At 40.5% G+C, this 25,915-nt stretch overlaps 1 protein-coding gene across 3 annotated transcripts in view; it reads right to left on the bottom strand.

Moving 5' to 3' along the window:
- Positions 1 to 683: 683 nt before the first annotated feature.
- The window catches only part of LOC146964907 (sacsin-like), a 40,163-nt gene continuing 14,931 nt past the window's right edge, over positions 684 to 25,915 (bottom strand). The window contains exons 1-8 of one of the 3 annotated variants that reach the window (XM_085764977.1): positions 24,380 to 24,422; positions 22,558 to 22,603; positions 22,101 to 22,188; positions 19,974 to 20,085; positions 15,592 to 15,738; positions 12,050 to 13,481; positions 11,790 to 11,878; positions 684 to 11,704 (exon numbers count right to left, since the gene is read on the bottom strand). In XM_085764977.1, the coding sequence (XP_085621103.1) occupies positions 743 to 6,712 (5,970 nt within the window). In that variant the 5' untranslated portion in view covers positions 6,713 to 11,704; positions 11,790 to 11,878; positions 12,050 to 13,481; ... (3 more) ...; positions 22,558 to 22,603; positions 24,380 to 24,422 and the 3' untranslated portion in view covers positions 684 to 742. Of the gene's footprint in view, positions 11,705 to 11,789; positions 11,879 to 12,049; positions 13,482 to 15,591; positions 15,739 to 19,973; positions 20,086 to 22,100; positions 22,189 to 22,557; positions 22,653 to 24,379; positions 24,423 to 25,915 lie in introns of those variants that run through there. The other 2 variants (XM_085764976.1, XM_085764975.1) reach the window with 2 other exon arrangements.

Raw genomic sequence — 25,915 nt, 5'->3', positions numbered from 1 at the left:
ACTATTTTTAAATGTTAACAAAACAGGAAAAATTAAGGGAAAAAAAGATTTTCATAGCAAAGAGTTATAAATGTTTGAAAAAAAACAAAAAAACAAAATCTGCAGTTGATACATAATAATATTGGTCTTTAGTAAGGAGCAAGGATGGACCCTGATTATTGTTATCCTGAATAGTTATAACCGTTGACATTTTGAGAAAGAAAAAAAAAACATGTGCACTTCCATAGATATAATCATGCTTAACCTCAGTGAGTTGCTATAATTGCAAATAAAATATTAAGTTCAATAATTACATAGTTCTCCTACCAGTTGTCATAAATGTTTATAATGAAAAAAGAAAGGAAGAAAAAAAACTTGCTCTTCCATACACACAATAGTGAAACTCAGCAAGTAGTCATAAACGCAAACAAAGGTTTAAGTTGTCCCATGATCAATGGGGTATTATATTGATGAGTAGTCTCAAAAAATCAATAAACTAACAATTTTCTTAACGTCATACATTAAACATATTGATTCTCGGAGAGTAGTTATAAATCAAAAATAAAAAAAATACAACAAATCCTTTTCATTGATCCTCAGTAATGGGTCTCATATAAAACAAACTACATTTGTGCTTAAGTTATATGGTTGTCCTGAGTAGTAAGTTTCAGTTTCACCTTATGGCTAACCATGTTTTTAAACCATAAAAAATAAAATCTTAAATAGACTTTTCCAGCATGACAGGTTTGTCTGTCTTGAATCTCTAATTGACATATGCCTCTACTCTAGTGAGAAGCTCATCTGCTTGGTTCAGTGCTTGCATTTCGTTCTCTGGTTTGAACTGAGTGTTTGGGATGTGGGGATATGGGTGGGAGCTGGGATACTGAGTCTTTTTGGCGTCCACTCCCAGCTTCTTCAGATTTTGCACAATTTGAGGCAGACCTTTCAGTGCAGGGTTGTAGCATGAAACTTTTGCAGCAAGGGCTGAAATTGAGCTGTTACCAGAAGGTTGACCGTGTCTTTTATACTCTGCAGCCGTGAGGGACTTTTCCACTGCTTGATGGACTTTAAACAGACACCACTCTGTGCTTCCCCCACCAATGTCTTTGTAGGCGGCTTCAAGATCACAGCGAGCCTGCTTGCACCAGCGCTGGGCCTCCTCTTTGTTTGGCCTTGGAACATTTTCATTATGGCTCCAAAAGTTGTAGTTGAAGTTATTAGACCTCCTGGAGAATCTCTCCCGATTAGCTCTGTGATGCCTGGCCTCCTGATTCCACTGCGGATAGAAGTCTCTGAAGTCTGAGTATCCCCTTGGAGATGATGACCCTCCAGTTTTGATTTTGCCTTTTTCTTTGTTGTGCTCATCAATGCAATTCATCAAGTATTTGAATGCCTCTTCAGCGAGAGGCCGGCAGTCAAGGTTCTTGTCAGGATGCCATCTGAGGTACAGCCGTCTGATGGCCTTTTCCCTCTCCTCTGGAGGTAGAGTCCAGATCTCTTGCAAACGTCTGTCAATTTCCCTTTTAGCTTCATCAATAGAGACTGGTGAGGATCTAGTGGATGATGGGCTTGTGGTTGATGATTGAAAAGAATGCAGCACAGCTCCTGCCAGTGGCACCAAGTCCATGGAAGAAGCTGCAGCAGATGTGAAAGTCGTCCGTTGAGGTTTTGGCTTCTTTTCACGCTTCAACTGATATATGTCAAGGCAACTGACTTCAATAGGCTCTTCTTTTCCGATATCTATTTTGTATCTCTGTGAATAATGTCTGAAGTTCCCTGGCAGTTTTTCAACAATAACTGCAAAATCATACTTGTCAGAGTTAGGGTTGGTGCTGTAACCAACATATTCACCCTCCTCAAAGTTATTGAGGACATTCATATCTAAGGCATCATGCCATTCCTCTGGTATATCTGTCCCAGGTTTTGGTGGCTTGAGATGGTTTTCAATCTGTGCACTGTCATGGATCTGATTCTTAGCCAGAGCTTTCTGAACATCTTGCAGATCGTCACACATGATAAGTTGTCCAAGGAGCGGGAGGTAATCTGATGCAATTCTGTTACCAAAAAGGGCATTAATCTCCTTTGTCAATGTCATATTGATTTCATTTATCACCTTAGGGGTCATGTCATCATTGTGCCTTAAGTAAAACACACAACCTTGTTGACCTCGTTTGACAAAAACATCAGTTTCAGTGGCAGTTTGATGAAGTGGCTGCTTCTCCAGCCAAAGCTTTGTTTCCAAGTTTTTGCAGCAGACAATTCGAATTCGACCAAAAATCTTCTCACACATGTCAGAAGCATCTTCTTGTGTTATTTTTCCCTCAGACTGCTCTCTGATGAGACAAATCAGCCCATGTCTGAATGCCGGTGAGGAGAGATGGTTATCAAACCACCCACTGAATTCACAGTCAGTCCCAAGCTCACACAACTCATTGTGTGACTCCACTTCTTCAGTGACCTGAGATAGCATTTTAGGCTGCAGCGTCAGAGGCAGCAATTTGACAAGTTTATGGTGTTCATAGATGTCATTTCCCAAATGACAATTGCTCAGTTTCTCGAGCAACAGGAACTTACTCTCCAGTGCTCCTTCCAGTCTTTTGGTCTCAAACACTGTGTCATTGTAGTACAGTTCACATGATGTGTGCAATTTACCATCCACTGCAGGAAGGTGCAAAGTTTTTACATCATCCAGAAGGGACTGGTTTCTTGAAGCTTTGATTAACCGAAACAACTGATAAACGGCACGTTTTACAGTTTTCATTTGGTTTGGGTTAAGTTGTTGTTTATCACATGAATCAACATAAACTGCTGACAGCACATTACAGTACTGTAGAGCAGTAGGCTCCTCTGTTACCCCAATCTTCTTGAAGAACGGAGTGAAAATGACATCATCCTCAGTAATTTGGTACAAATATGGTCTGAACTCATGGTGATTTGGAAGTGAAAGAGATGCATCATCAGACTTCACAAGTTCTTTGTCCTTCTCCACCAACACAATAGGAAGACCAGCTAGCAACTGTTTTACAAATGCATTTTTTTGCAGGTAGTCATAGGAACATCGAAACACTTTAGCTCGGGTTTCAATCAATTTTGCATTATTACAGGGCGACTGACAGATGTTCCTCATGTTGCTGGTTACATACTCTGTAGGTGGTTGTTCATAAGCACCTACAACTTTCATAATTTGCCGGAGCTTTGGTGACAGATAAACTGGTAGTTCTATAATTGGCATGGAAGACCAAATCAAATCTTGGTGCTCATGATTCATTTTCATCAAAGAGCCTCTGATTTTCACAGTAGTTCTCTCAGTGGCAAACGGTTGGTGATAGTTGCACAGTTCCCTTCGAATTGGCACAGGAAGAATGAACTTGATGTTGGCTATGCTCTTCAGAAAGATTTGGTCTTTATCTGATTCAGTCAAGGCTTCAATGAAAAGTAACCTTGATTTCTCTCTCAGCTCTTGAAGATCATAGCTTCCCTTTGTCTCTGATTCTAACTGGTATGCAAAATGTATTATTTCATCTTTTGACACAACATGTTTCATTCCAAGTTCCTTGAGCAGCTCTTTAGGACTTTTTGTCATGAATAGAGATCCATGATTGAGATCCATGAAGAAATGTTTGCACTCAGCCCAAAAGCTTTCAGGGACAAATTTCTCTTTGGGCAACATTTTCTTGTAGAGCTCAACACTCTTATCAAAGTAGTATGATGCCGCCTCCAATCTGCCTTGGGAACTGCGAATGAATTTCAACGTCTTCATTGAGGAGATGATTTGGTCCTTATACTTAGAACCATTGACCTGATGTTGCAGTGCCAGTAGGAGCTTGAAGCAGTTAACCATTTGACTTTCTGTGAGTCTGTGTACAACTGGCAGAATAAACTTCATGAAAAACTCCAAATCAGTCAGTGTTGTGATGTTCAGTGTCTGAGACAGCTCTGAGTTCCTGGAAGTGTTTTTCAGAAAAGTGCAGTTGGGCAGGGTGAACAAATCTGGAAATGCACTTAAATATGTGCGGCTGAGGATGAAAACCTCTTTAGGCCCATCAATCCTCACTCTTTGACCATGTATTGTTTCAAATAATGGTAAAGACTTCAGCTTTCTCTGGTAGTCTTGCTTGTCTCTGGCCTTGAATACTCCAGACTGCAGGAAGGCCTGAAGCTCATTCTTCTCATCAATGGAAAGCTGAGAAAACTTAGAGTGGTTTACGGTATAAACCTGATCCAACACAGAGCTTTTATCATTCACATGCATAAGTTCAGTGGATAGAAGAGGATTCATTTGTTCAACATGTATCTCAGATAAGAATACAGTGTCAAGCCTCATAAAACCAAGCTTGAAGAGGATGTCTGTTATGTCACCTTCTGCGGCAAACTGAATCACACTTTTCATGTCTTTCATTTTTTGCAGGAACCGCTTGTTCCTTAAACTTGGACACACAACAGGTAAAATGTCGCAGTCACTGAAGAGCTGCTTCACATCACTGAATGTCAGACCTTGTTTATCATCCCAAGATATTGTGGGTTTAAGTTGACTTGATAAAAATCTCCAAAGTAATTCCAGCCACTTCAACATGGTTTCATTTGGGACATGGAGATGACTGTGTGGATCAACTTCACAGGTCTCCAGATGAGACTGAAATAACAGCTTAAGATATTTCACTGCAGAGCGAACTGTCACATAGTTGACAAGGTTAAAAGATTGCAGAATGTCCATGTGGTCTTTATTGGTCGTATAATTTGCAAATTGGTCATCGTAGCCAGAGAACAGTCTCTCATGCACTGAAATCCACTTGGGAGATTCAGAGTTAAACTCTCTCAGAACTTTATCTCTTGTAAGAAGAAGCGGAAGCCCATCCAGTGCTGTGGGATTGTCCTTGGTGATCTTTCTTGTGAGAACGTCTTTTAAGCAGAAACTCAAGAGTTTTGAGCACCTTTCGTCATCTCTGATCAGAGTGGCCTTTATGGGCAGAGGTAACCCCTCATCTGTTTGGGTTGGGTCATTGAGGGGTTTTTCTCTCAGGAAAGTCCGCACAGTTGAAGGACTCACATCTTTCACTTTAATGTTGGCTGATTTGAAACTTTTCCACACTTTTTGCATTTCACTGAAAAATGGAACCAATTTCATCCCAAGATCTTCCAGGATGGGATTAATATGATACGATCCCGAATGTGTCAGGTGAGGTGCCTCTGTTGATTCTGTTTCTCTGATGTCACACCAGTCAAAAGAGCACTCTGTAAATTTATGGCCAGCTATTTTACGTGTTGAGTGCTTCATTACTGGAATCACTTTAAGGCCTCTGTCTTTGATTGATCTGTACACTTTATGTATCATATCATGCCAACCATGATCAACATCTTCGGACACATTTGGCCAAAAACACAAGTAGGAGTTAGTGAGCCATGTCTCAATACTTGACAGAGAGACTTTCTTCTCTGCAATGCTTCGACTGATGTAATGAAGGAGATCTGCGTACAGTGGAGCAATGATACTTTGTTTTAATAATTCATTCCACATAGTTTTCAGACTTTGTCCATCCTCTTTCCAAAGACTTCTCCTGGAAGAATCTACTTCAAAGTTTCCATTGATATGTACTGGTAGTCCAGTTTCTCCTGGCAAAGGAAGTGAGCAGAAAGCTTCTCCATAAAACGGCGTCCAGTTTTTTGAGCCCACACGTGCTGCTATCGCTGCTTGGGGAAGTTTGTCTAATGTTATTTTTTCTCTGACGGAATTGTTTTTGAGTAAGCCAAACTGTTCTGCAATGATCCATTTACTTTGTCTTTTATCTGAAGTTGAAATCACTGTTTCGTAGATGGCCTGTTGTGGTGTTACTGGTTTGTCAGATCGTAACGCTTGTTGATGAAGTTTTACAAAGGCATCTTTTCTTTCTCTGCTTGTCTCTGGTAGACTTTTTTCAACCTCAAAGAGAGTTTTGAGTTCTCCTGAATGTTTGTTGATTTCGTGGACTTTAATTTTGTGGATGTTTTTCAGGAAGAGAGTAAGTCCTTCAGGATCCTCAGAGAGAGCAGAGCACAGTTCTTGCATGTCACGATCAGTTATTCCATGTTGAGATATTTTAGAGCCATTTGCCATGGTACCAATCCTCAGAGGTAATCTGAACATGGTGCCATCTTTAAGAGGAAATTTATCTGGAAGAAAGGTTTCATAGACATCCATGTACATTTCCTTCAAACTGTCCTCTAGGTTGTAGCCAATGCCCAGTGGTGGTTTGTCTGAATGACATTCAAGGTATTCTTGACTGGGATCAGAAATGCACAGTGCTTTATCTCCAGTGAGAATAGAAGGGCAGTCAGTTACATGGTAAACAGAGTTGAATCCAACTCCATATTTTCCCGTCTTCCCAGGTGTGTTGTGCTTCCCACCTTCTCCCAATTGTTGAATGCCATTCAGGTCAGCGTCAGAAAACACCTTGTTGTTGAACACACACAGTGCTGGACCCTGAAGAGGATTCCATCTCTCTCCAAATGTTTTCACTGTGCCATGCTGGCGTTTGTCCCAAATAAAGTGAATTTCTGTTGCCTCTGCATCATCAGCATTTTGGATCAACTCTTTAAGGATATCTTTCTTTGCTGGATAGGCTGAAATTATGTTTTTAATCCGAACCGTTAGTTGCTCTCGCTGTTCAAACTGAAAAGAAAATGGTAAAATGTTCTCAGCAACGTGCTTCTGCAGAGTATGATGCCTTGTTGTTTTGATCCCAAAGTGGAGAGCCATAGGACGTGCAATATTCTTGTGGCACAATGTGACATCTGAAGTCACGGGTATCCATGGGCTGTCATTGTAAAACAGCTTACGTGCAGGTTGTAAAACTCCATGTTCATTAGGTATCACAGTCACCTGTTGTTTTCTCTTCAGCCTCAAATATCCCTTTGTATAAAATCATGATGCACATTGACAGATCTTGTTTTGGCAGGGGCTTGTTTCCATGTTGACAGTGCAAATCCTGGAGTACAGTTAGAAACTGACTGACTGTAAAATATTTTGGAATACCTATACTTTCCCAGAGCTTGCTGAAACTTGCAAAGGCCAGTGGAAGTACATAAAGGTAGGGTTTTGCTTCAAATTGGCCATTTTTAGCCACACAGTCCACATTTATAAATCTTCTGCCAGCAAGGATGAACGGGAATGACTTGGCCCGCTGTGATATAAAAGTGGAATTCCCAAAACGAGTCAGCCACTGATCTAGAAACCTATAGCATTCACCTGCAATTTTGTGCAACATGGGTCCATCAATTGATTGAGATTTCTTAGATGCTTCTTGCAGCTGCTGAAGCACTGTCTCGTGGCTTAGGCTGTACTGAACTCCCAACATTTTTAGTACTGGATCATTATGATGTATTTTCAGATTCCCATCCAGCACAGGTTGTGTCATGTTAACAAGAAGGGAGCATGTGTCACTGAAAACATCGGTGGGCCTTCTAAGTGTTACATTTCCATCCATTTTTGTATCACCGGGAGAATTTGCTGGCAGAAATTCAGTCATCCTCAGTGTTTGCCAGTGGAGAGAGTCTTCATCATGCATGTGATCTCTCATAAGTTCAAGGAGGCATTTCAACTGCCCATATGCTTTCCCTCTGTCAGTCTTCCATGTTTTGGTGATTGTGGCTGATTTCTCTGTAATGTCTTCCAATGAGAGATAATCACTTGCCATTCCAAGTCCCAACAGACGTTGAATCCTTTTGGGGGAGCAAAAGTCTTTTTTGGTCCCACCCAGCAAGCGTCCCTCTTCTGGTTCAAAAAGACAAGCTACTTTTCCTGATGGATTCACAAGTTTATTGATAAACTGGAGTTGTCCACTTGTTGTGGGGATACATGGGTAGTGGACCAGCAGGTTGTCAATTTCTTTGATATGAAGGTCAATCGCGTGTAACACAAGAGTATCTCTACTGTGAGGGTCCATGGTGCCAATGTTGTTAAACACCACTTCCTGGTAAAACTTCTTCCAGCTCCATGTTCTGTTCTGTAGAACCTTTTCTAGGCCTGCATGTTTGAAGCCATTTCTCAGCCACCGTGGAAGAGGAACAACATAGTTGGGTGGTTTGACATATTTCTTGCACACCTCCATTGCAAGGGCACTTGTGTCTTTATCCTTTTCAATGCTCTCGTGCAGAAATATAGCACTGTTCATTGAGCACCAATGTTCTCCATCACTGAACAGCTCTGGGCCAATGGGATGCTGGGCCACAGTGGAGTAGAATGCATCCACCAAAGGTTTGAACGTTTCACTCACTTTCTCTCGGTCAGGCCAAAAGGTGTAATAACAGTAGGTTTCCATTTGTTTGTTTTCAGACATTTTCTTTAGTGCCAAGAGTGTGGTAACATATGCTGTCACTACAGGATCCTGAAGAAGAGCTTTGTTCCAGTCATGTTTTACTCCACTTTCCCACAGGCCTTTGCGGTTGCTTGTCACAGCAAATGTTCCATTAACATTGACTGGTAGACCTGTGTGAATGGACAGAGGAAGGAAGCAAAATGCCTGTCCCACAAAATCAATTTGTGATGGGACTAGTTTACCAGTTTCTGGATCATTTTGCAGAGGTACAGCAATCCCCCCAATAGGCAAAGAGAAATGGGCTTGCTTGTTTTCTTGAAGGGCCATCTCCAGTGATTTATGTGTTCCAAAGCAGTTGTACAGGACCCAGGACTGGACTTCAGTTATACCTGATAACTGACTGGTGATCTGGACAATACTGACTGTGCAGCAGTCAATTACCTCTTTGCATTTTACATCAAGTTTCATCAGTGATTTCTCAGCTTTATGCTGCTTTGATACACTAGTTTGATCTGGGATCACTATCGTACTCTGAGTGGTTTTTGAGACAGTGAAGACAGTTTCTTTTTCATCATCTCTTGGTGGAGTGGAAGCATTATCTGGGATACTTTGAAGAGATAATGTATTGACATTCTTCAGAAAAAGCAGGTGAGTTTGTGAACTGTTTGTAAGATGCTGCTGAAAAGCGACAATATTGTGTTTGTAATACACCTTTGTGTTTACTTCTGACATGGCAGCTTCTTTTTCCGTTCGGAAAGGTAGTTTGATCAGTGTACCCAGATATGGTTCACGAGCACTTTGTCTGGTGAAATCAAAAATACGCTCATAAGGTCCAAACTGTCCAGGAAACCAATGGAAAAGATGCTGCTGAGAAAGATCAAGCTTGATTCCAGGATTTGTTTTGTGCTTGATGTGGTTTTTGAGGTGAGATACATTTGGATCAAGTATGAGAAGACTGTTGCCACTGAGGATGGAGGGAACATCTGTCACATGATACACAGTATTGAATCCAAGACCAAACTTTCCAATTTTTTCCACATTGTTTTCTTTTGAGGCAGATCCAACTCTGACAATATTTTGCCAGTCACCAGCTGTGAACTGTTCATCATTAAAAGCCCAAAGACAAGGTCCTTGACAAAGGGCCATCTCAGGGTCAATAAGACTTTCAGGGGCATCCTTGTGGACTCTGAAATCCATCAAGAATTTGCAGGTCTTTGCCCCAGCATCTTCTGCGTTTTGAATGAGTTCCTTGAAGATGTCACTGTCCTCATCATATTCTTTCAGAATGTTTTTAATCCTTGTTGTTATTGGCTCAGATTGTCCACACTGTTCTATTCCCACTATCTCTGGACCAAGGATGTAGGTACTCAGAAATCGAATGTTCAACCATTCTGCTGCTGCTTTTGGGATTTCCTCATGTAGGACATGGATTTCCTCCTGGCTGTACTTAAGCTCTGTCAACCCATTTTTGCTTAAGTCACAGAAGACTGCTGTGGACCGTGGTTTCAGCGTATACTGCTCACCTTCTATGACGACTGGCACTGGGATGTCATCCTGAATTCTCTTTTTTTCCCTCCAGAGCCAATTGAGGATTTCTATTGATACTTTTACCTCAGGGGAACTTGCAAGTGGCTGCTGCCTGCCTTCAATAGTTCTTTGGATAGAATTTAGTATGTCAATTATTTCCTCATCTGAGAGCACTGTTCTCACACCAAAATTCATGAGCAGCTTCTTGTATGACCGAAACTCATTTGGCACCTTCCCAATGTAAGAGCTCAGGTCTAGATCATGTGGATAGTCAAGAACTAGAGCCTGTGGTGAAACAAATTTGTTGTGGCACCACAGCCAGCATGTGTCCCTATTTATCAGTTTTGTAAATTCTGGGATGTAGTCTTGCATGTGTTTATAAATGCTAAACAGCTCAGTTTTGAACTCTGCATCTGTGTCAGGATCAGCCATTTTCTGCACTTTCAAAGTTAAGACTGATAAATTCTCAACCACTTTTTCAGGCGGAGGTCTGCATTGGAGGCCAAGTCTCCTGCTATCTCTGCTACTTAGCTTTCCCACCAGAGGCATTACATGCCCAACAATGTCTTTGAACACAGAATCTCTTATTTCATTTGGGCAGAAGAAACCACTCTCTCGAGAAATGTCATTGCGTTGTTTTTTGTGATTTCCAGGTTTATCACATGGGATCCACTGAAGCATTTTGAGGTGTTCAAGCTGCTCGTTGGAAAACTTTGAAAGTAGATTATTAGCATCCAACATTTTCAAGAGCACCTGAGCTCTTTTGAGAGCCTCTGTGTGAGAGTCAACATGCAGTTTGTCAATCTGTGTGGCGGCATGCAAAAAATGTTGAGGTGTCACATCTACTTCTTTATTTAGCAATCCAAGTTCTGTCAGGCTTTCAAGCATCTGCGATGGATGAGTGTATGGATGTGGCGGGAAGAAGCCAGACTCAAAAATGACTTTAAAATCTTGAATTCTTGGATCAAAAAAACATGAGGCTCTCTTCAGCTCTCCATTCACCTCAATGAAACTCAAGCGTTTGCATCTATTTTTCAAAGTCTGATTCTGAGAGAAAAGGATATTACCATGCTGTAAAATCCAAGTCATGATTTTTTCAGTGTCTTCTCTGCCACAAGAATTCTTCTCAATGCAGTCAATGAGGAGATTTGATGCTTCAGCCGTGTGCAAGACATTAACTTTGAGGAGCTTCAACAGTTTGTGATCAACCTCGGTGGCACACTGCACAACTGAATCAGGCATAGGGAGCTCTGTTGGAACTGTTAGGCCAGAGATTAAGTAGACAGCCTGTTTTGACTGAGCTGCAACACTTGATCCTTTCATGGTTTGAAACAGAGGTAATTTTGAGAGTAAATCTCTCTCACACTTTGAGAGAGAATCCAGACAAGAAAGACAATCTTTCAATTCTTCTCGCACTTTGTGAGAGGCCATCTTGAGTTCTTCAATGAGATGCTGCGAATCTAAATTCAGCAAGATTTTCATGATGCTGCTTGGAGACGTGCACAGCACATACCGATGTAGGTCAACATGTTGGAGCCACTCATTTCCCCTCACCACTGTGCCACCAGCTTTGGTCACAAACTGAGCTATTTCATCTGGCAAGCTATTGTGATTGCTTGTCTGGAAAATGAGGGTTGTGTTCTGATGTAGTTGTGCTAGTGCTACAGACTGACTGACAGACAATGGACTGACTGGTATTAATGGTATACCTGTGAAACGACTTAACTCTGTGAAGTGAGTGTTGAGAAATTTCCAGAATTCTTGGAGCCAGTCTAAAGGTGGATATTGACTGCTGGTGATGTCCCAGGTGACAGGCCTAGCTGTTGTCTGCTTCCAGTCTTGTGGCAAATACTTCCTTGTATATTCAACCACCTTGTCTGGATCAATGTTGATGACCTTGAATACCTCTGAAACACAGAATTTAAAAAATGTATGAAAAGATGTATAGTAGTATGACAAATGCAAACTGTGCCATTAAAATGTCATTCATACTTTTTCTGGACAGTTCTCTCAGGTGGGCAATGCAGGCTTTGCTAAGATCATCTGGGATGAAGAGGTGTTTGCAGCACGGCAGCAATGTCCTGCACAGAGGATACTTTTTTTTATTCTTCATGCAACACAATCAACATAATTTTAGAGAACATAGCAGGGGATTTTAAAAAAGTAGATGTGTGACACTTCCTAACATCTAAAGAAAATGAAAGGCACCATGAATGTATCATCACACATTTGATAATAGGTGTGGTTCCTACCTTGGAAATTGATTGCTGTCGATCAAAGCAATGTCCTCCTCCCTATCAGTGAAAGATCTGAAAGAGCCATCGCTGAGTGGAAGCATCTGAAGACCCTTGAGTTCTCCGTATTTTCCATCACTCAAAATGTACTCTAAAAGACAGAGCCTGTCATGTTTAGAGATGTTGTGCACACCGATCCTACGAAGAGTGTCCCTTATGAAAGTTGGAGTCACGTGTTTTAGGGTACTCAAGTGTGGGTAGGCTTCATTAATAGCTCTTATGACGCCCTCTGGTAGCGTCACAAGATTTTCTCCACAGGAAACCAAAGTCCTTTTAATGGCAGCCAGTATGTCATGGCTCGTTGGACCATTACATGGGAACAGAGCTTCTGATGGAGTGATGAACTTCCTTTCGTCTTTGGCAAGAGAGAGGACAGCCACGTTCTGCCTGAATAACTGACTAAAAACATCCAGAGCAACGGCATGCCACTTGTCCCTGTGCTGTAGCCGGGCAAGATCAGGCCACAGATTGTATACGGAGGCGACAGGGAGCATAGACCGTTGTGCAAGTTTGATGGCATCTTGAATGATCATGAGATATGCCTGTGGGAGCACCTCCTTCATCAGCAGTTCATTCCACATAGCATGTTCATCATGTTTCTGGTCTTCCTCTTGCCACTTGATGTGTCGTCTGTTGTCTGTGAGACCAAAGCATGCGTTGATATAAACTGGGAGTCCAGTCTTGTTTGATTCATTGTTTGGGAGGGGGAGAAAGCAGCTTAGTCTACTCTCACTGCAGTCTCTTCTCTCACCACAAGGGAATGCCAAGTCAACTCGAGGGAAAAAGCTCAACTTTTCTGCGAGTGAATCAAGATTTTCTGTGTTGCCTGCTTTCATGGTGCATGTCGTCACAAGCCACTTTGTTTCTTTCGGTGTGTCTGAGTTGAGGGAAATCACTTTGAACTTGGTCGAACCTGTTGTGATTGTCTCGTCTTCTGGCCCCAAAATGACATCTGTGGGGACTGATGATTTCACCTGAAGCCTGGGGTTAACAACGCCATCTATGCCAATATGTTTTAATGACACAGAGGTCACGTTTTTGAGGAACAGGAGGCTCAACTCTGCATCTGTGATGAAGCTATCAAACAGCTCCACCACCTTGTCTGAGTCATAGAGATTATCTGAAATCTCTGATGCTTCATTGCGCAAAGGGAATCTGAAAATTGTCCCGTTAAATTTCTGATCCTCCATGACAACTTTTGACCACTCTTGTCCGCTTACAAGCGAAACTATGTCTCGAAAGGGTTGGAACTGATCGTGCATGGTCATCAGAGCTTTTTGGTGTTCTGTATCAGCCAAAGACCACTGAAAACCTGAATTCCTTTCTCCAAATATGTTTTCTTGGGGGTCCAATACACCAAGGTAACCTGAACTGAATATGGTTGGCACATCTGTGAATGAAGTGAAAAAGATATTATTAATTACCTACATATGTTGTCTAAAGATTATTACATAACGTAGACAACAGACTATAAATTAGGGTGACCAGACGTCCCAGATTTTCGGAGACAGTCCCCAATTTGGCAGACCTGTCCCTGGTTAAAGCTGTCCCCGAAAATGTCCCTGATTTGAATTTGAATGGAGGAGGAAAAGATTTGCATGATTAAGATTAAGATACTTTGGGGCGGTGCGTGGCGCAGTGGTTAAGGCGGCCGCCCCATGTAGAGGCTACAGTCCTCAACGCAGGCGTCCCCGGTTCGAATCCCGCGTCGGGCAGACCTTTCCTGCATGTCATTCCCCCTCTCTCTGCCTCCCCCTTTCCTGTCTATCTCACTGTGTGCTGTCAAATAAAGGCAAAAACTGCCCAAAAATATACTTAAAAAAAAAAAAAAAAGATTAAGATGCTTTATTGTCATTGTATATCATACAACGAAATTTCCAATTGAGGTATTCCCAGATACCCATAGCAGCATTTAAAATAATGTTAATAATAATAATAATTCATCCTAAAAGCCTAAGCAATAAATAATAACAACAATAAAGGAGAATAAAGGAGTCGAGCTACGCATGTGTTGGAGGGGTAAGAGTGCTAAAGCCAGATCTGTCTTATTTCTGGAGATAATTTCCCTTCTCACCGTGCTCCCTGTCTTCATGCTGTATAGATGCCATGTACAGTTATATAAATATCTATTTTTCTTTTATAAAGAAGCATTTTATGGAGCTAATTTATTCCCTCATTCTGGGGAAGAAGTACTGGTGTGGGCGGAGTTGTGTTTTGTTTAGTTTTTTGGATGCAAACTCCAGTTATTATGGTTAAACCACAGGGTTAAACCAGTTTAACTAACGTGCTGATGTTACGTGCGCGGTAAATGGCTTGTTTTGACCGGCTGGTTTCTTTTTGTTTGCTTTTTTAAAATAAAACACACGCGTGCTGCTCCCGCTGCGGCACATCCACGCCAGAACAGCAGAGCGCTCCTCTGCTCGTCTGTGCAGCTGCAGGTGAGTGACGGGGAGCTGGCTGGAGAGTCCCCGCCTTTTTTATTTTAGGGCCACCATAAGCACGCGTTGCAGGTTGCACTCAGAGTTTGTTCTGACTTTCTATCACAAGGAGTGCACAGCATAAGTGTAAATCCTCTCATGTAACGCTTTGCTGTGAAATATGGCTGAAGTCACAAGTGGAAGTGTGCACGTGTTGACAAGCTCCCATGAGTTGATTGACATAGCTAAAAAACAAACAAACAAAAAAAAACATAATAACAATAAGAAGAAGAACAATCAGAGTCAAATCAGAATCCAAGTTCTTCATATCGGTTAACAGTTTGTGTCCAAACAAATATTATTTAGCTCCTAAAAATAATTTGGCATTGTTGAGCATCTGTGTCTGCAATAGTGACTGTCTGGCAGAGTTGGCTAATAAAATAGGACTCTTTTATGTCAATGAGTGTAGTGGCAGAAGCCTGCACAATGACCTTGGCTTAGCAATGTCCATTGCTGAGTCAGAATAAACTAACTACACTGTAAGAGACAATATTTGTATTATATTTACTGTATTAGGCTGCACTGTGTCATTTTGTAACATTTTGGTTAGTGGTGTGCCACGGGATTTTTTTAATGAACAAAATGTGCCATGCACCTTTCAGCACTGGCTTCTGTTTTGTTGTTGTTGTTTTTGTCCTGGTTGTTTTTCTGGTTTTGATTGTTACAGCTCTAATGTTAAATGCTGGAGACATACGATAGAATAAACAGCTCCTGCAGCCTGAACAGAGGTGGCTATTCTCTAATTATAATACAGTAACATTTGATGATGTTGTTTATTGCTGATGCTGTTGAACTGGTAGCCAGAAGTGACTGAGAGGTTGGAAGGGTTAAGGGTTCTTATTGGCTCTCATTTGCTTTGTCAAAATACCTTAACATGTAATTGCCCCTGTTATTCATTTCATAACGATAACATTTGAATTTTGACCACCGCCCTGAAAATGTCCCCGATTTTCAATTCGGAAATCTGGTTACTGTGCTAAGGTGACTATAAGGTGAATGCGTGGCAATTGTACATATTCTCACCTGTTGTGTGGTATACAGAGTTGAAGCCGATTCCAAACCTCCCGACTCTGTTTGGGTCATTGCGCTTGACACTCCTCCCTGCATTCTGAATTCCTTTCCAGTCTTCTTCAGTGAATGCAGCATTGTTGTAGGTATAGAGGGAAGGACCTTTACAGGGAAAAAAAAAGTTCCAACCAAACATATATGAGATTAGATTCATACATGTGTAATGGACCAAGGTGGTCCGTGTACGTTTCGTTAGTTTGATTTTTCCTTTAAACCGAACTGTCAGAAAACGAAAGTCAGCTGGTAATTTGGTTTTCCGTTTCAAACCAAAAACCAAAAAACCACAATTCAGGCTGGTTTTTTGTTTTTTGTTTTTTTGTTTTTAAAACGAAAAAACGAGGAAACCAAAATCAAATTACGGTAAAATGTTGATTGTCTTTTTGTTTTTGATATTAAACAACACATTAACGCCGATGACAGACCGGAAGTGTCGGAACTTCAAAATAAAAGCCCAGTGAATTGCGTTATAGCCACAGACTGTAGATGAATGGCCTATAAAATCTTTTTTTTTCTTTGTAAATGTTGTGTTTTGAGCACATGGATACATTTTCACAGCTGTGTTTATTTTTTACACATGAGTGACAAGCTGATCGTTAATTAGTTCATCTTCCTCATGTACTGTTCTCCTCGCTGCGCTGGGTCTCTGTCTCCGCTGCTGTAGCGCTTCGCTTCGCTTCCATTCAGTCAGATCATTTTCACAACGTGTTCTGCGGCCCGTCTCCGGTCCCAACCGGGCTCCGGACAGGCTGTCCCTCTCTGAAGCAGAGGGTGCAGGTCAGCTTCACTCCCGCATTAACGCCGATGACAGCCTGGAAGTGTCTGAACTTCAAAATAAAAGCCCAGTGAATTGAGTTATAGCCAGGGGGGCAGTTGTGGGTCTGAGAAGTGAAGCTCACTTCCGCGTTCAAAAAACTGCAATCCCCTCGAATTCCCTGGGGGCTGGTGTCAGAAGGGAGCATTCCCCATAGACCCCCATGTTAAAATCGACGACTTTACATCCTCAGTAAACATGTTAAAAGCCTGGTGTCAGAACGTTTTTTGTCTCAATCGATAGTTTCTACCCCCGCACACACTCTGAGGGGGGTGAATTTTTTTTTAACTCTACCGTTTTACTGTTATTAGGTTAAAATTCTGGCCAATCAGGGCGCGGAAACGTTGAGTGACAGGTCCGAGCAGCTCCGTGGACAGCTGCTTCGAGGCCAGTGGGCGGGTTCTCGGCCGGCCAATCCAACATGGCGCTGTTCAGGCCGCCATATTTGAGTCACAAAATTTTATTTTTATTTTTATTTTTTTTTATTATTGAAGAATAGTTAGTTGGGATGTGCATTGTGAAATGAGGGATGAGGGGGTTACAAATAAAAATGGAATAATGTCAACAGGTTCAGTTACATAGTATCATGACAGGCAGGAGAAAACAAGGGATAGGTACATTTCATATTAGGCAAACAGAGGTCTATTCAAAAACGTGGAAACAGAGAGAATAGTGCTATGGTCTTTATGGCTTTCTTGTTTTCAGATTGACTAATTAGGTTGATGTATTGTTTGATTTCGTTTCTGAAACGGTGAGTGCAAAGTATTTGATTTGTAAATTTGTGGTTGTGAATATGAGCTTTGGCTAAAAATAATATCAAATTGATTATATAATATTGGTTTAATTGGGAAGCCGTGACTGAAAAGAAACCAAACAATACATTTTGAAAATCCAGAGCAAAGTTTTTGTCGAAATGTTGACGGATAAAAGTAGTTACATTTTTCCAAAAGGATTGCAGATGAGGACATGACCAGAAAAGATGTTGAAAATCTTCTGGAGCCTGTTTACAGAATGAGCAGAGTTCATTAATGTCTTTTTTATATCTTTGCATAAATACATTGGAGGGATAGACACGATGGATGAGTTTAAGGGATACTTCTTTGATTTTATTTGTGATAAAATATTTGTAGGGGAGGGACCATATGTTTTTCCAGATCAGGTTTGTGAATAAATTATTCCAGTATGAGACAACATTGGGGGTACTGATGTTTTCTTTTTGAAATAATGCACGTACAGTGCGGTTGTTTTTTTATTTGAGTCACAAAAACGACTCCCCAAAACCAATGGGTGACGTCACGGACGCTACGTCCATTCTTTTTACAGTCTATGGTTATAGCCATAGACTGTACTGTAACCTATAAATAGCCTATGAAATCTTTTTTTTTCTTTGTAAATGTTGTGTTTTGAGCATATGGATACATTTTCACAACTGTGTTTATTTTTTACACATTAGCGGCCAAGCTCATCATTAGTTCATCTTCCTCACGTGCCTCGGTCTGTCCGTTGCGCACGCTGCAGCGCTTCGCTCCCAGGTCAGTCAGAGCATTTTCACAGCGTGATGAGGTCAGCTTCACTCCAGTCAGTCTTCACAGACAGTCCACTAAGAGTTTCTGAACACTTCCTCCTCAGTTTGTCCCAGGCGGCGGCAGATAGTTTTAAATTTAAAAAAAAAATTTTTTTTTATGGCTTGAACGCCATTATATGAGACCCGGCTATTAATTGAATACCGGCTGATTGTTTTGTTATTTGAGGAATATAGCTATATTACGATCTGCTGCAGTAACGTTCGCCACCTTGTGGAATAATGCTGCATGGGGCTGGGTGATAGACCAGCTCTTCTCAGAGACTCAACCCGACCCTGAGATCTCCAACCCCGGGCATATTTGGCAGGTGGCAGCGGCCCCTTTATGGTTCTTTTCTACTCTTTTCAGTCACATGAGATCCAGTCCCAGACCTCGGCTACAGTCCGGGATTTCATCAGGCTCCCTTCCCGGCACAGGGCACTCTATTGGCAGCTTAGATGAGGGGAATCGCCGTGCGTAATGGTCGCGCGTAATGACAGCTCCTCGCCGGTGAAACACAATAAACTGCGCTACTTCTTGCATGTTTGTCTCATGACATGGTGGAGCCGTCACAGAAGTCCGCTGTGAAAATGATCTGACTGAGTGGAAGCGAAGCGCTACAGCGTGCGCAATGGAGACAGAGACCCAGTGCAGCGAGGAGAACAGTAGGCCTACATGAGGAAGATGAGTTAACGATCAGCTTCGCTATGTGTAAAAATAAGCACAGCTGTGAAAATGTACCCATGTGCTCAAAACACAACATTTACAAAGAAAAAAAAAGATTTTGTAGGCCATTCATCTACAGTCTGTGGCTATAACGCAATTCACTGGGCTTTTATTTTGAAGTTCCGACACTTCCGGTCTGTCATCGGCGTTAATGTGTTGTTTAAGATCAAAAACAAAAAGACAATTACAATTTTACCGTAATTTGATTTTGGTTTCCTCGTTTTTTCGTTTTAAAACCAAAAACCAAAAAACGAAAAAACCAGCCTGAATTGTGGTTTTTTGGATTTTGGTTTGAAACGGAAAACCAAATTACCAGCTGACTTTCGTTTTCTGACAATTCGGTTAAAGGAAAAATCAAACTAACGAAACGTACACGGACCCTCTATGTCTGCTAGTGTCTGTAGCCTACAGTAATATTTTTGTCGAATGTCAAATTGAGGAACTTTTATTTTGAAGGGCACAGGGCAAGGAAGCACACTAGCCAATCAGAGGACCCGCCCACCCACGGAAACAAAATATTGAGTGGTAAATTCGTTTTGTTAAATAAGAACCAAAAACGAGAAAACTAACTGAAATTTTGATTTCCGTTTTTTTTCCCAAAACGAAAAAACGGCTTGTTTCTGGTTTCTCCTTATGTCAATTATTGCCAGAAAACAGACTGATAAAACGTACCTTGGTCTGTAATGCTCTCTGGTCTCTATAACTGTTTATTTTGTCACAGCATAAACTGAATCAGGAAGAAACACTTTAGACGCTGAGGTTGTAAAAACATATGAAATGGGTGCACTAAAACGTATTGCAACATGTTGGTATCTAATATTGCATTGTCTCCTATAAATGCATACATATGGGTTAGCCTATTATGGAAACTTTAGCATGGTAATGCCACTTTATCAAGTGATCATGATAACCAAGTTTGTGTCTGTTCACCAGTAAATAGGCCGTCAAGATCACAAATGAGAAAAAATATTTTTGCCAACTTCATTGGATTATGGGTGGAAATTGACATGAAAACATGCACAACATAGAAATCCCCTTGAGCACCATACTAGGTAATAGTAGATCATTTTGCTGGAGGTTTGGCAACCTGTGCAACCAGGCTACTTCCTATGTACTGCTGCTGTTGTTGTTGTTGTTGCTGTCTTTCTATATTCATACAGTATTTATATGGAATAATACATTATGACTGATGTTGATAACCACTCATAACACTGCTCTTTCCCAGCTACCCTACACACCTTGGTATTTTCCCAGTTCATCGGTCCAAAGGTTATCGGTCCCATAGCTCCTCTCATCATGGATGAAAACCACCTTTGTGGCTCCAGCATCATCTGCATTTTGAATCAGCTCCTGTTGACAAATAAAAACATAAACAGAGCTTAGCAGACCAAAGCTAACAGTCAAGTATGTCCACATTCCTCTGGACTACCATCTCTGTGACACGCTCCAAATATGGGACACATTAATCAGTCCCTGCATACTATTTGTCTGCTACTCAGCCATTGCTATTTGCACATAGCGCATAGTGACATCATGTTATTTTCAGCAGATCTCCATCCGATGTGCACTGTACTCAGGGTCTAATCAGCCAGAGTAATTAAAAACATCTTTATGGATATGCAGAGATATGAATCAGCAATTGATTATCATTGACATGTCTTACTCACTGAGCTATTAACCATCTAAATTCAGCTTGACCCTCTTGTCAAAGACACACCTAAACCAAAGTCTTATGTTTATCTGGGTTATCACGCTCAGTTTTAGTGGAGTCGACTATGGTGATTGTGGAGGCTGTAGTTAATTGTGCTTGAACTGTATAACATTATTTCTAATACTTGTCTACCCTTATTGACATAAATCCTGACACCTTACACTGGGAAAAGTACAGATAGCCTATATAGTGATGTATTGTGTGTACAGATAGTGTCACTGAAGGCTGAAACAGACCAAGCTGATTCAGTGTCACCGTCTGCCTGGTGTTGATCATGCATTGTCACATTGTACTGGGGCACATTTAAATGTATCTATTTACCCAGAATGTTTGCAAATACATATGCAAATACATTTACCTGTTTTCTGTATCAGCAGCCATCCTGCTTCTCATACCAAAAGACCAAGGGTGTATACACAAGATCAAAAGCCTCATGCTATTAGAGGCTTTGTAATCAATTAGAAAATATGATATGTATTATGATCAGTATTTGACAAATAGTAGGGAGGTTAAGCGACTTTTAACTTCAAGTCATGATGCAAAGGTCCCCTTTGGCATAGATGTACATTAGGGTCATACAAATAAATCTATCCTAAGACACAAGTGAGATCACACTTTGTATCCGAAATAAACACGTTTTTAAAATGCCTTTTTTTAATTGAGAAAACGCATGTTAAAAGCACATTCCATTTAGAATGTCCATATAAACTACAATGTTTTCAGCTCCTGGATGTTATCTACAGCTTATTTGTGACATGATTGCAATATTTCAGGATTGTTTCTCAGTTTGAATGATGAACAGGGATCTAATGCCTTTCAATCTGTAGGGCGGACTGACATAGGAAGCCTATAAGTCCAGTCAAGACATTCTATTATGGCTCATTTAAAATAAGAAATAAAGATACTGTAACATCATGAGATTAATAAGATGAGCGTTAACAAGCATTCACAAATTGACAATAGTAAAAATCTACCAAAATATTGAAGCTTACCAGTTTCTCAGCATTACTCTGAGAGAGGATCTTAACCAGCTATACTGCGCTGGTGAAAGAAGTCAGTCCTAATCATATGCTTTATGTGAGAGCTGCGAACCTAAACTTCCCTATATGTACATAAAAGCTGAACATTCCTTATTAAAGGCGCTCTACATTGAAATTTGTTAGTTTACTTTAGGAGCACAATGTAAAATGTATTCAGTATCAGGTTATATAAGTCTTAAATAATGTAGAGGGTCCTATGTGACCCATTTTTACATTTGAGAACAGTAAAAACATTTTTCCTTTGACTTTAAGTTGACTTCTAATATGGGTCATACATGTAAATCCAACTTTTTTAAATCAACATATACAAGCAGTAACTACTTATAGGTAGGCCTATATTTTGACCAACACAATATTTGGCTAATTGGTCTTTCCTGACACCACTGTGATATGAATTACATCTTATTTTATATATATATATATATATATATATATATATATATATATATATATATATATATATATATATATATATATATATATATATATATATATATATATATATATATAACTACTTGTAGGCTATATTTGTTGCACTCCGTCTGATGTCCAACAAATCAGTATCAGTATAGTTTTATTAATGTTTTTACATTAAAAATGAGCACTGTACCAACCTTCAGAATTTGTCCACCATCTGGATATCGACGCAGAATATCTTTCAGGTAGTCAATGAAGGGTGGTGCTGTTTGCCCGAAGGACGTTCTAAACAAAGCAGGAGGGAAAGAGTTAAAAATTCAAATCAAACACTCAGGGTCAGATAAACTTTGCATATTTTACATTTGAATTCTTGAGGTGCTTTACTTGAAATCTGATCTAGATACCAAGTGTTTCCTGGTTGACCACAGAAGAATGGGTTGGTTGAGTACAATGGACTCAAAACATAACATTCAACTTGAATGAAGTTGAATGTTAATCATTCAACTCATTGAATGATTAACATAGTTAATCATTCAATTCACCTTGGTGGTTCAAGTATATTACATGTGACTTTCTAGCCTTAAATGCCTTATTAATGATTTAGTGATGCCAGTTTCCATTTTGAAGTCTCAAAAGGATGCAGATTAAACTCACCGAGCATTTTTCTTCTTCTTTGAACTCATCCTTCTTGATTTGAGCACTGTAACAGAGTCAGAGCATTGTGACAAATGCACCACCACATCCATCACAATAACTGGCAATAACTCAACACTGTAAGACTGTAAGCACTTCTAACAAGACAAACAAGAATAACAAATAAGATAATTATTTAAGTTTGGCTGGAAGAGCCTAATTAGGTACTTTATAACACCCTCCCAGAAGTCTCACTATGAACTCTCCTGTCTGCTGGAGGAACTGTGGAAATCAAAGTGCAAACCACTGCCATGTTTTTTGGGACTGCCCTGTCATGAGGGACTACCCTACTGGAGAGAAATACACAATGCCCTACAATACAATATCTTCAAATGTGATGACCCTTGATAAACATTTAATAAGTATCTTGCTGGTGGCCTGTAAAAAGAGTATTACCAGGAAATGGTTATCACAGGAGAGCCCAACCTTAAAGGGATAGTTCACCCCAAATTCAAATTTCACTCATTATTACTCACCTTCATGTCGACTAAGGGCTGGGAGAAGTTTCAGAGTCCTCCGTGCCTTCTCTGAGTTACGGGGGGCTCGGCGCAGCACTGCATGCCCATATGACGGTTGCGAATGGGCCTCACTTTTCTTCGTCCAAAAAGATACACAAAAAACATCCAAATACCTCCATAGTGCTTGTCTGTATTGAAGCCCCAACATGAGAAATTGTTCAGAAAAAATTAAATAAGTCTATATTTCAAGCCTGTTTGTAGTGGAAGCTCACAGTGTCTCAGTTCACTGCTTTGCCTGTGTCTCTGCAAATCTCGCGCAATTTGCATTGACACCCAGTTTACGGCTCCGCAAATTGCGCAAGATTCCGGCAGAGCAACACTGGGAGCTTCCGCTACAAACAAGCTTGAGCTTATTTAATTTTTTTCGGGACAATTTCGCATTTCGGGGCTTCAATACATTACATATGAGCAGCATGGAGGTATTTGGATGTTTTTTGGTGTGTCTTTTTGTTACAAAGACAGTTGGTATCCATTTGCAACCGTCATATGGACATGCAGTGCTATGCCGAGACCCCCTGTAACTCAGAGAAGGCACGGAGGACTCTGAAACTTCTCCCAGCCCTTAGTTGACATGAGGGTGAGTAGATAATGAGTGAAATTTCAATTTTGGGTGAACTATCCCTTTAAAGTACTGTAGAAGAAATTTGTCACTGTTTCTCCCCTGTGTGAAGCCACTGCTTTTGCATTTGCAAAGGGGTCCTTGGAGTCTTTAGGAACTAATCTTAGCAGTGTTTAGGCCTCTCAAGTCTGAAAGACTCAAATCTCTGATGCTTAGTTTCAAGCTGCTGGTTAATGAAGGATTTTTTTTCTCCCCAATACACCAGCCTGGGATGCAAGCAGGTGGAGAGGATCACACAGTCAGTACAATACTTTGCAAGAGGTCAACCTTCTGACAGATAATGACTAGGTTCACATAGTATGGATTTTCACTCCTGAATTATCTGATTTTGATTTAGCTGTCTCACCTACCTAAAGCTTAAATCTGTTGTGTAAATATAGGAGCACACACACAAAAAAACCTTTATAATATATATAACCCCTCCCTGCTGAATTAAGACAACAGCAGTACGCTAGACAGTGTAAATGTATGAATTAGATATAGCCTACATTATACAGAAATGAGGAAGAGGTTATAATAATTTATTCAAATGTCCCACTGATTTAATCAATTAGGAAATTAACTTTTTTCTCTCCACAATTTTCTATAAATACACTCCATTACATCACATACAGCAGATTTGTTTTGTAAAGGGACCAACGCCTACCTCAGTCATGTCAGTCCGGAGGGCCGCATCAGCTGTGCTCTTGTCGAGTTCAAGGAAAGGAATGATGTTGTATCAGTTGCGCTGCAAATAAAAAGCAGGTGATGTCCAACCCCAACAACAGCACACCCACTCACATTTTCGTTTTCTTTACAGACTAACAGCGAAACGAAACTTAAACTGGCACCCAAACATGACATCTGTCCGGATAGTTTCCTCTCAACTCCCCGATGAAACGAAACTATTCTTAACGACAGGAAGCAGACTTTGAGCTTTTCACAACGACAGGGTGTATTCACACCTTCAGTGTTAGTGCGCACTAAATTTAGATCGCACTAAATTTGGTCCCGTTTGGGTCAGTGTGAAAGCACATTGCACTCTAATGCGCACCAAAACTAGTGCGGCCTGAGGAGGTGGTCTCGGTTCGGCTCCAGCTGAACTCTGGTGCACTAGTTCAGTGGTTCCCAACCTTTTTCTCAAGGGACCTATATTTTTACCATTGAAAACTTTGGTGACCCCCCTCCCGATGTAAAATAAAATAAAATAAGGAACATCATAACTTCTTTTACATCAGTAATTTAATAACAGCATGGAACAAACAATCAGGAGAACCTGTGTATGATTACAACATATTTCTTCAGAACTTGTACTTTTAAAAATATAATTGTGTTTTTAAAAGTACAAGTTCTGAAGAATATGTTGTAATTTTACACAGATTTTTTCTCATTGTTCCATGCAGTTTTTCAAATTCATTGTGACTGATATTGCCCTGCTGTATTATGTATGTAATGTTTTAAAACTGTTGATATTCAATCATCTATTGATATAGGCCTATAATTTATTTGTTTATCTATTTAAATACACAAATAAATGTTTAATGTGGCCCTTGAATTTAGTTGATTTTGTCACATATATGAATTAAATGCTTAGCCTACTCATTTATTTAACGTTTTAATTACATTAAAATGATTAAACCCTTTAAAATCAAGAGGGCTTCGTGACACCCCCTGGAGGGCTTCGCGACCCCCCCCTGGTCCCGCCCCCCAGGTTGGGAACCACTGGACTAGAGCACTGGAATAAGAGAGACACGCATTGTCCAATGGAAGCGCCTCCTGATGGCGGATGGGTATTGCAAAAGTGCCCAAAAACTGACATCTCATTGTTGGTGAATGAGCAAGCAAGTGCGGTAGGCTACTTTCAATAATTTAAAGACATTTAAAGACAAAGCAACCACTTTCAAAGCATTCAATATTTACTTAACAACACAAATATTATATTGTATTGAATTGATAGAGCCATCACAGAGGAAGTCCACAGACAAGACACTCCATAATCTACTAGAATCAAGTAACATTTTGGTTCTGAGCTCATTTTACAGAGAAATTAACTTGTCACCTCAGAATTCAACAGGACTATCAAGTTATAGTGCAATCAGTGGCGTTTTACATGTAAAAAAAACCCCCCACCGTTTCATAGAAAGCTGCATACCAGAAAAAACATGTGTTTTCTATTGTTAGTAATGTGTTCATCAGGGATCCA

The sequence above is a fragment of the Trachurus japonicus genome, chromosome 21 (genome assembly GCF_045865225.1).
Source record: "Trachurus japonicus isolate A0001 chromosome 21, Traja_1.0".
Classification (NCBI taxonomy): Eukaryota; Metazoa; Chordata; class Actinopteri; order Carangiformes; family Carangidae; genus Trachurus; species Trachurus japonicus.
The sequence above is the reverse complement of the archived record's forward strand: the minus strand, read 5'-3'. Positions and strand labels throughout refer to the sequence as shown.